We start from the raw sequence: 11,419 nt of genomic DNA on the forward strand, positions 1-11,419 counted from the left end.
AAGTTTTTTTGTTAAAATCACCTTTTTACTGGATACTACGCGACGAGATAATGTATTTATCAATACAGTTATGTAGCGCTGTTGTTTGAGATGTGACAACAAGCAAAGTTGTAATTTTGTGAGGTGCAGCTAAATGTAGCACTAGCAGCCCAACATATCTGTAGGCTAATGTGACAACAAACTCAGGAATCCGGCATATACCATGTCTTCATCCAAAATCATATCCTTACTTTTCCTGTAGCCCCCTGACAGCTAGCATAGCTCTACCTGAAGCTAAAAGCTGCAGTTTTTAAGGATTGCCCCTCTTTAAGTCAGCGTTTGTTTTAAACTTCATAAATGTGAGCACCACTCTCTGGATCACATGCTTAGATATTTATATTTATATTTATTCCATCCTTGTTTTCATGCCTGAAGCTACATCTTTCCACCAATCCTTCCAGGCAGTTTCCCTCTGTAGCTTTAAGTTCCTGCAGCCTTATTTTGTCTCCATGTGGACGTTACGCATCCCTGATTCTCGGCCTCAGAGCCAGGGTGATGGAACTCCAACCTGCTGCTTACATAACGGGCCACCTCGCTGAAAGCCAGGAGGATAATGCCAGGGCCTGCTCTGCTGAGTGTCCTGTACACATTTATTCCCCACAATTCACCCTGACACTACCATTATCTCATACATTAACTACTTGATCCATTCTGATTAATGATTACATAAAATATAGTATCACAAATGTATCTCTCTAATCCTCTCATTCAGTCTTTGCTCATTACTCCACACATGATACATAAATGTAAACACCCATAAAGCCAGCACTAAGCTCTAGATTCAGTTACCAGGCAGAAGAAAGTCATTTTTCTGTCAACTTTTTGTGTATCAGTGTGTTTAATCTCTGAAAATGAATGTTTTATCTTCTAATTCTCTTGATACGCAGATGTGCTCATTTACATGCTTAATGCCTTTCATTAAAGTGAGCAACAGCAGAAACATCAGCTTAATGGAACTTCACAAATCCCCTCCTGCTATAATGAGCACTTGGAAATGGGATATATTTCCAGTAATCGTACCCTTTTCATCCCAACTCGACGTTATCTAACATCCATTTAACGGCTTGAGAAGAGGCTGTGATGGACGCGTTTACTCCAGAGTGACTCTTTACGACCGCTTCCAGCCTTCAGAGTTCGTCCTCTGCTGCATCTCATTACGACAAAGTTTTCTGCTGATCTGGCACTTGACGCTGAGCTGCTGTGCTCTGACGCAAAGTGACCCCGTTTACTTCCAAGAGCTGCCACGCAACATCAAGAGGATGTAATATTTAGAGGTCCTACCTGGAACACTTTCATGTTTGCACTTTCAAGCTGAATCCCTGAGAGAGGCAGCAGCTCAAGACATTAAAAAGAAATACCTCCAGCAGTTTTCATCTTTTAGATTATTTATTCTAATAATTCAGCCTATTGTACAAAACCTGATTATGCCTTGAAGGAAATTTGTAACATTTACCAGTCTTGTACATTGTAGCTTCTTACTCAAGTTAAACAAAGGGTCAAGAAACTTAGGTTATAAAGTGAAGCATTGTAGATAGCAGAACATTCATTCTTTAAATGTGCAGCAGAAAGCAAACATCATTTGAGAAGCAGTGCAAGTTTAACAAAAAGGTTTGGGGTCAACTTGCTGTCAGTCCAGCTGGTTTCTGACACATTTAGTAACCCAGTTGTCTCCGTCTCTAATTTCTCAATTAGCAGTTTTATTTAATGTCTGAACCTGACAGCAAACTGACTCCAAGCATTCATTTGTTCTGAGCAGATAACATTTTCCAAGTAAAGTTCAACTTAACATTCATAATCAAGTACAATATACATCTCTCAATCAAGAAAAAAGTCATCACACTGTCAATAATAAGTTATAATCACCTGATTTAAGGAGAACAAATAGTTCTGTGCTTACTCCAACAGAACGGAAGTATCCCACGTCACGTAATCAAACACAAAATATTAAAACATTCAAAGGATAATTCAAAACCAGGAGAGTTTTTGGACCTGAGCTTGGCCAGCATCTGCATCACTAAAGGGATGAAAGAGCTGATAAAAAGTTTTTCTAGTTCTTCAAATATTTATTTTAGCTGTCAGTGAATCCAAAAAAAAATGCCAAGCACAGGTTCAAACAACATGTACGCACTCTATAAACAGTGTTTCGTGGAGGAAACAAAACAGTTACATTCATTCTGCAAGTGGGCCCAGAGATCTTTGGGAAATGTAGTCTTCTTTAATCACTTGTAGAAAAAAAAAAACACAAAAGGTGCAGTCCCACAACAGCGTGGGGGATTTTTTTTTTTTTGTTCTTCATTTCAGAAATTGACGAGGTCTGTGATGGTCACGAGTTGTTCTGTTTACCATCTCCTTCATCGCTGCCAATGCACAAACGCTGCATAAGGCATATGAATGATGCAATATATAGGCCAGCTGTATATGCAGTATTAACTCCAGCTATGTAAATAGGACCATGGATATATGTTTAAGGCCTAGAAGAGCCTTTAAATCTGCTCTAGTGTTCTGCTAGCTTGACTGGCTGAGCTGAATACTGTTTGGTATAGATGTGCACACAGACAGCAAGCAGTACTTCTCTTGGCCATGAGGAATGCTTCTGTAGAGAGGGTGAACATTCAATGATACGGTCTCTGTGGCCATCAGAAATCTGACAGCTGAGGATGTTTGGTAACAGTGAGTCTGAAATTTTTTTGTATTTCAGAGGGATGCTCTATTTTGAAAAAAAGAAGAATGTGTCCAGATTTTTGTTCCCTTAAGGATCAAAAATCTCTCCCACAGGACCAAACCGATGGAGTCAGATAGGAGTCAAAGTGCCCCTTTTGCTCCCAACTTAGACAATCATTTAAGCCCTTATAGCAAGAACAGAAAACAACTGAGGCTAACTTGAATCTGGATTCAATCTGATTTGCATCAACCTACATTCTCTAACTCGTGCATTTAGTCTTTGCATCAAATTGACATGCATCGCATTTCCTCCCACTCAGCCTGCAGGATCCCTGATTCAGACAGCCTGCTGTCAGAGTTACACATCAGTGCTTTTCCTGCCACCCTTCACCTGACCAAGACAAAGATCAGCATCTGAACTGATGCACTGACACGTCAAAGTGTATTAATCTTTGCTAGGTGGAGTCAAAGTTGGAAAATTTAAGTGCATGTGATGATTTTGTGGGAATCTTAGCAAAGACACGCTCAAACCATGTGCCTCTCTTTGTTCCACGGTGAGGTTATTTATGACCAGAGAGCGAACAAAGCAGCGTCAGAGATTCTTCATCTGCAGAAACAAACGTCTTAGCCTTTTTCAGAAAGTAGCACACAGCTTCAAACAGAAGCTATCGTCTCTGTGCGTGCTTTTTCAAAACCAGTACAGTGCCAGGACTGAACGCCCGCCTCTTCTGCCATAACCTTCCAGTGCCAAAAATAGACATCCCTGGTGTATTGGCTGTGCTCTCTACGCACATACACACACATGCAGCTGAAGCGAGGATTGGTTTGGTGGGATGGATAAAAGCAGGAGATACTCAGTCAATGTTAAGCCAGAGAGAGGAAGCATAGGAGAGGGAAGAATTAGGCCAAAAATGGGCCTGATTTCTATATGTGGAAATCAGGGCATTGTCTGCATACTGGATGAAGATACCCCACATGAGGAACAATGACGTTATCACTGATTGATGTCTTTATAAGCACGGAGACCTTTAGAAAGATACATTTCTAAACTATTACCTAACAACCTTCAAAGTCTACATTAATTAAGTGTATTAAAACTCTAAATAGCCCGCCTATTTAACACTTTCAGCAAACAGTGTTGGTCTACCAAAGCTGTCTTTACTTAAGCATGCATGACTTAACCTTAATACGTTCCCTACCATTAGATCAAAAAGCACCTTGCATCACTAATATATTAAATTCTGACTGATTCTTAAAAAAATACAGCTGATAAATCCTAAATCCTTCTAGGTAGAGCTGTGTGCTTGTGTTGGTTACAGTGCTCTGCTGAATACATTCTGTATTTTTCGTGAAAGCGGATTTAGGATGGAGAGATGAGTGGTTGCTAGGTGACAGGATAAAAAGAGGCCACAGGTGGAATCATCCCAGCACCGACTCATCTCCTCCCCGCTGCTTTGCTTTGCTTTGTTTTGTTTACGCTGCTAAAAAACACGCGCAGAGAAGCCAAGGCACAGTTTTCTGCATATGCCGTCTAAATTCAACACTTTGTGCGTTTCCTCCTCTTTTCACACTGCACTCCTGGTTTTATGTAACAGTGCAGCAAATCCCGACCACAGCATCACCTCTGATTCTCCCTCACTGCCCTTCACGTCTCTCTTTGCATCTCTCATCTCTTTTCTTTCTCCTCCGAAGAGAAGTTTGCATTACATAATCCTCGTTAACTGCATAAGTTAAGAGGTGTACAGCGAGGCCGGTCTCGACACTCTCCTCCCACATCACCTGGAAATGACTCATCCAAGCACCATGAACTCTCTATCACCAAACTGTCTCTCCTGTTCCACCCTGTGAGCAGCAAAGTAGCTCTGAAAGCAATGAGGATAAAATGACATCCTGTGCACACTGCACTGGCGCTAGCTTGATCAACTCTCTAGTGTGAGAATTTCCTGGGAAATGCACAGAACAGGAAGCTCTTTACTAGCATTGTGATAATTGTAGGCACTCTAAAGACCAAGAGGACCAGCCTCAGGATACAAGAGCTGAAAGGTGGAAACTTCAGAGCAGCTGTGTTGATAAATGATAGCGTAAGAATGGGAGTCTATCTTACAGCTGATGCAAAAAGCAAATTTCTACAACAAAGAACTTTTTTTGTCCTATTTGAGTTTTACTGGCCAAGGGAGGCACGTGCGGAGTCCCAGCATGGAAGAAAACACAATGGTGGGTCGATGCTTCTTGAACTTGAGGCCTTTCTTCAGCCGCTGTCCGTTCTCCGCCACGTATAGCTCCCCCTGCTGGGCTGCAGTCGTAATCCGCGACACAAGCTCCCCGTGAACTACCACTTCCTCCTCCGAGCGCACAAACACCTCCCTGAGCTCCTCCAGTCGCCGCTCCATCTCTCTGATGACCCGTTGACGCTCCTCCACCTCCAGGAGGCGCCGTCGAGCTGCCTCGAACTCCATGCTAGAGCTGGGGGTGACCAGTTTGGAGGAGGGGGCCGTGGCAGAGGTGGACGGGGGATCAGAACCAGCTAGCAGCGCCCCTGTCACCCTCCTGAAGTCTCCCATGGAAATGGAGCGCCGGGTGGCCGGAGAGGCCAACGCCAGGAGGGTTGAGGCTGAAGTGGAAGGTGGCATGGCTAGAGGAGGAAGAAGAGAAGAGGATGATGGAGAAGGTGAGTCCGGGGGTTGGATTTCAGGATGTGGGTCCTTGTTTTTAACAGCTGCAGCCATATCCTCGGTCGTGTCCTCATCGTGGGTGTCTCTGTTTCTTTGTCGTCGCTTCATCACTGCTGTTAAACTCTTCTTCTCCTGCTTATGTCCTGGGTGTCAGTGATGTTTCCGTCCTGTGTGGGAGCAGAGAGAACGCGGAGACATGCAGTGATCCAGCCTGAAAGCTGCTCCATTCATTAATAAGAGATCTGAGCCAGGCGAGTGCTGTCTCTGCATCTGAGTGGTTGTGCTGGGGAGGAGCCTCCTCGCAGCTCATTGGCTGCACGTCAGCTGATGATGGGGCAGCTTGCCTCGGTGCTGCTGATGCTGGCAGGATGTCGTGTCCTCTGCCTGCCTGCCTGTTTTTTGCTCTGCTGTCGTCATCTGGAGCTCACTCAGGCATGGACAGTGAGACAGAGTGAAGCAGGTTGTGCAGAGGTTACAGCTTTTCGCGTTTTCTCTGAATTCTCTTCCCATTTCTCCCCCTCCAAATCCTCCTCTTTCTCCTTCTCTCCTGCTCGGATGGTTGCCTTAGCAACACCGTCTCCGCATCAGATTGCACAAGCAGAAGGGAGGAGGGTGATGCTCTTACCTCTCCCTCCCCTTTATCACCTTGCTTCTCAGCATTATCAGCCTTTCCCGGTACTCATTTCCCCCACGTTCCCTCCCTCTTTTGTTGACCTATTTGAGTGCTCTCAGCCGTCCTCTGTCAGTCACATGTATTGTCACACCCAAAAAAAGAGACATGCAAATAAACAGCTCAATGCGCATTCAGATTTTCCAAAACAGCTCTCAAACAGTGTGCGCTGAAGGCTGACAGTTGCTAAGAAACTGCTTTTTGGGAGCATTTTTCACTGTCCTTAGAGGACAGGCACTGTGAATTTAATTGATTAGTTAAACTACTGTCATGCTTATCCTCTTTGCTCTTTGTGTCCTTTTCTGTGCCTTTAAATCCATATTTTTATTTAATATAACAGAAACTGCATCAGGTTCTAAATTTAATCTTTTATTTATGCAGTATTGAAGTTTTAAAGAAAAAGAGTGCTGACTGACTGAAAAAGCAATCTCTCCAGTTCCTTGATGTTTGGTGTTTGGTGCTTCGAGGTGTATGATCCTGGATATTAATACCTTAAATATTAATCCATAACCTTACCTGGAGCTCTAAGAAGGAGAAGAAGTACACATGTGTAAAGTTGTGTTGCTACGACTAAACTGAAACTGTGTTCTTTCATTACATGGCAAAAACTGAAATCTCAGCATGCGTTTGTTTTTTTTTCAATATATATATGTACAAATCTGATTATATTAGGCATAATATGAGCAACACTCACCTGACATATCTAGAAAAAATGTTTAATTTTTAGATATTAAAGGCCAAAAATGCATCTGAATTGCTTGTAAAGATTAAAAAAAAATCTATGAACGGGTTTGAAATGGTCGTAAAGTTTCCTGAATTAATAACAACGTCTTCAGACAAGAAACTAAACAGGTCATTCTGTCTTACGTTTATGTGTTTTGATGTCTCAAAATAATACATTTTTTCTGGACTTGTCAGTGGAATCCTGGTCATTTTTGATACTAAAGAAAGATACAAAGACTTGCTCTGATTTCAGTTTTTGTTGTGCATCCTCACATTATACTTCAATTTCCTTTCTTTCTGTGCTTCCTGTAATCTAAACTCCATTGAGAGCTATGTTTTCCCTTTCAGTCTAGACACATATTGATCGCTCCTGCAGCACTGTGGCTGACATGATATGGTAAGTATGATGTAAGACACAGGATGCAAGACACAGGATATGTTCCCTCTCACAAAAAAGGAGAAACACTTTATGATTAAAAAGCTTGTGCTTTTTGCCTATTTCTCCACAATCCTGTCACAGAGACAGGTTTAAAACAGAAGAAGCTTTTAGCAGGTCAAAGTGAGCATGCATGTGCACACATACTTGAGTGTTCACTTCGGCTTTTGCTTTTATCTCAGGATTGGCATTACATTAGCATTAGCACAGACTGTTCCCACCCTGCTTTCAGCTTTACTGGCCTCCTGATCCCTGGAGAGGAACAGGAAGAACAGAGCAAGTGAGAGCAAAGGAGACATAAAGACAGAAGCAAATGAAAACGTGGAAGTTGTACTGCATGTGCTGAAAGACTGAGTGACAGAAAGCCCCAAAGGTGACAGAGTCTGGATCCTTCTGTTCAAGATAAAAAAGAAGATGAAAAAGAAGAGCAGGCCTCTGCAAACACATGAAAACTTAAGAGGACAAGACAGACTTTATTTTGCAGAGATGTCTTTTGATTAAAGGTAATGCTGCACGGCTTAGTGATGCTGAGTTGCATGTGTTGCACAATCCCCCTGAGTTTAATGCAGTTGTGCAATATCAACCCCAAAGCCTGACTCAGCAAAGATTGAAAGGATCAGACAAGATGCTACAGTGGGGTATTTTTTTTCACCGTGATGCCCATTTTTGGAAGATTTAAATTGATTACACAACATCCCGCTGTTAGAAACCACTGGCTCTAAACTAATCCCACATGCTGCCTGCAGAGCTGCACACACAGATTGCCTTCATCACTTGCAAACATCTTGAGCAGCATTTTGTGCCTGCAAACACAAAGACGCCTAACTGAAAAATACAATCTGTTCTCCTGCAGCCAAATCAAACACATGTCGAACTCCTCCAGTCAGAAAGAAAGCAGAGTGAAAACAGCAAGATGCACAAGATGAGTGGTTTTGTGTCCTCGCTAGATATATAAGTGAATAAATATACAAAGATCTCATGTTTATTGCACCATTCAAGCATGCATTTCTCTATTTTTCTCCCTCCTGTTTTTATGGCCAACAAAGTGATAAAAGCCTGTTCTCAATCTCTCTTGCCCCTAGTCACTGTTCCAGATTACTTTAATCCTGGCAGTTTGTGTGTGTTTGGAGTGTGCATGGGGAGCAGAGAGCACATCTGTGTGCCTCTACCTCGTCCCATCTGCTCAAATTTGCTTATTTTGCCTTTCCCTCAGCTGTTAGCCTTTAGCATCACAATTTGTAATTTGTGGCAACTGGAGACCTGAATGTGTGAGAGTTTTAAAAGACCTTGTTTTGAGTTTTAACAACCCTTTAACACATCACACTCTTTTTAATAAACCTCTGTTGTTTAATGGTTTTCAGCCTCAGGCAGTCAAACAGGACTGTATGGGGGCATGTTGCACGGGCATCTATAAAACGGTGTCAGAGTTTGTCAGCGCTTAATCAATCAATCAAACTTTATATATTAAGCGCTTTTCAGACCAAGTCATTATGCTGAAAAACAACATTATGACATAAAAATGGACTTTGTAAGAACGTTTTTTATTTTACAAAAGCTTGGAAAATGAATAAAAAGTCATTTTTTTCAAAGTATAGAATTGTTGGAACTATCATTATAAATTATTTAATTATAATAATTCGATATTAAAGAATCATAAAACATATTTCATAATAACATTGCCTTATTTCACTAATTTAATTTAGTTATTTATCAAAATGGTATTTATTTCAAAATGTTGTTTCCATTTATTTAATAATGAATCTTTTGGGGTTCCATTTAAGACTATTAAGAAATTTAAAAACCAGTAAGAGAACCTTTAAGTCAATACTAAAAAGATACTGGTGGCCAATGCAGAGACTTTAAAATTGGTGTAATGTGAGCTCTCTTTCTGGTCTTTGTCAGCATCCTGGTAGTGGAGTTTTGGAGCAGCTGAAGCTGAGAAATTCTCGTTATCAAAAAAACAGAAAGAAGAGCGTTACAATAATCAATTCCACATGTAATAAAATTGTGAACTAGTGTCTCTGCATTGGTTCGAGAGAGAAACTGACGTACTTTGGCGATGTTCTTCAAGTGATAATTTTTATTTTCTTTTATTCCCTTTTACTTGTTTTTTTTTAAATTTGCTTTTAGTTGTTTTTACAATGTTTTCCTTTTATTTGTCTGTTTTTACTTATCTGTTTTTATCATTTTATTTTGATCTACCTGTACAGCACTTTGTCAACAGCTGTGGTTGTTTTTAAAAGTGCTCTATAAATAAAGTTGGTATGGTATGGTAGGTTATGATAAAATGTCAATTTGACCAGATAGTTAATATGTGGCTCGAAACTAAGATCTGAGTCGAACGTTACACCCAGATTCTTAACCTGCTGACATGGGTTTGGAGCCAGTACTTTAAGTTTAGCGTTCAGTTTCTCTCTCTGAGTTCCAGTGCCAATGACTAAAACCTGTGCTTTGTCCTGGTAGAGTTGTAACAAGTTCTCTGCCATCCATGATTTAATATCTAACATACAGTTAAAGAGGGTATTGATTGGTCCTGAGTCATCAGGAGACACAGCAATGTACATTTGTGTATCATCAGCATAGCTATGAAAGTTGATGCCATGCCTCCTGATGACATTTCCAAGGGGAAGCATATAGAGGTTAAAAAGTGTCGGACCTAAAATTGAACCCTGGGGGACACCTTATGATGAGTATTCACCCATGCTAACATAAAATTCTCTGTAGGTAAGATATGGTTTAAACCAGTTGAAACCTTAGACAGGATGAAAATACATAAATATATAAAAAATGACGCACTCAGTTGATTATTCTTAGCTTGAGCAGCTTTATACACATTACATGTACAGTGCCATGTCATATATCAAATCAAGTGACTGGTTGAAAGGTTCACAAGCATAATTTTCCCACTTGCATGAATTTAAATGAGTGCGTATATGTTGTGTGCAGGAGAGGATGCCCAATGTCCACTTATGTGTGCAGTGAATTATGGGGGAGCATTTACTTACCATGACATTGATCGATTGTCTTGGAGCCATGTGCTGCATGGAGAGCAGAACTCAGACGGAGGGTCATTAGGTTTTTGTGCTTGCTTGTGCAGTTTCTAAAACCACACGGGACGCTTCAAAGAGCACATCATCTGGAGGAAAACGAAAACATCAACAAATAAACCTTTTACGTCAAGAGAAAGTCCAGCTAAAATGTACAGCTTTTGACAAGAGGCCAGATCATTCTGTCAGATCAATTTGTCAGATCAATTTGTCAGATCACATACACACTCACATTTTCAACAAACCCAAGAAATTTTTTGTCTGAGCTACTGAATAAAAGTGAGGAGACAAACCTGCTCCTGTTTCTTCTCTACAGTCACAGGAGATAGACGATGGTGATAATTTTCCACTGTTCTGTAATCAATATCATTCTACTGCTGCAGGCTGAGTCACTCCATCTGTGTGTGCGTGTGTGTGCAAGAGCAGGAAGTCATTCATTAGAAGGTAAACTACTGGTACACTGACGTCAAAGCACAGAGCCCAGGGCCCAGCAGGGAACAGATCAAAGAATGAAAACATGTCAAAGTATAAATAATTGACCTTGGACATGACTGTGCACAGTCAGAACATCTTCAGTAATCATGTCTGCAGAATGCAGACAAGTGAGAGAAACCAGCAACTACTCACGCAGCAGGAGCAGCAGCTACTGTGTGACCGTTATGTAAGTGAGTGCTGCTTCGCATACAGAAGCAGGCAACATCAGGTAGAAGTGTGTGAGGATACTAAAGGTGATGCTGGAAAGCAGAATCTCAAGAAATGTATGCTGCAGGAAAGAGCGCAAGAGAGGAGGAAGAAGAGAAAGAGGAGGAGGAGACGGTGGCAGTTTAAATGCTACAGGCAAGACGAGGCAGATGGAGAGGAGCTGAAGCAGTCATTTACATGCAGGAACTGTGGGCTGACAAAACTGTGCATATATTAATATCAATCAAGTTACAGCCAATATGGCAAACACTGAGCAACAGTTAACCAAAACCAGGACAAGAAATTTTTCATCTAGTAGGATACAAAACTGCAACACAGCACTTAAAATAATTGTAAAGAAGAATCAGTAGGTTCTCAGAGCTAAATAAGAAAGGTAATACACCAGCTGGACAGGAACTTAGAGCTGTACTTGAACATTATAACAAGCTTGCACTTTGTCTCCCTCTTGTGATCAGCTGCAGAAACACAA

At 41.3% G+C, this 11,419-nt stretch overlaps 1 protein-coding gene across 1 annotated transcript; it reads right to left on the bottom strand.

Moving 5' to 3' along the window:
- Positions 1–4,369: 4,369 nt before the first annotated feature.
- LOC141806970 (uncharacterized) lies at positions 4,370–5,932 on the bottom strand. Its single transcript, XM_074692714.1, has one exon. The coding sequence runs from the start codon at positions 5,478–5,480 to the stop codon at positions 4,851–4,853; it is 630 nt and encodes a 209-aa protein (XP_074548815.1). The 5' UTR covers positions 5,481–5,932; the 3' UTR covers positions 4,370–4,850.
- Between the last annotated feature and the right edge of the window lie 5,487 nt (positions 5,933–11,419).

Source organism: Halichoeres trimaculatus, unplaced genomic scaffold, assembly GCF_033239565.1.
Source record: "Halichoeres trimaculatus isolate MK-OKI-2021-1 unplaced genomic scaffold, fHalTri1.1 fHalTri1_scaffold_17, whole genome shotgun sequence".
NCBI classification, from domain to species: domain Eukaryota; kingdom Metazoa; phylum Chordata; class Actinopteri; order Labriformes; family Labridae; genus Halichoeres; species Halichoeres trimaculatus.

Excerpts from the sequence above, each read along its gene's own strand:
- LOC141806970 (XM_074692714.1), bottom strand. The coding sequence starts at position 5,480 with ATGAAGCGACGACAAAGAAACAGAGACACCCACGATGAGGACACGACC.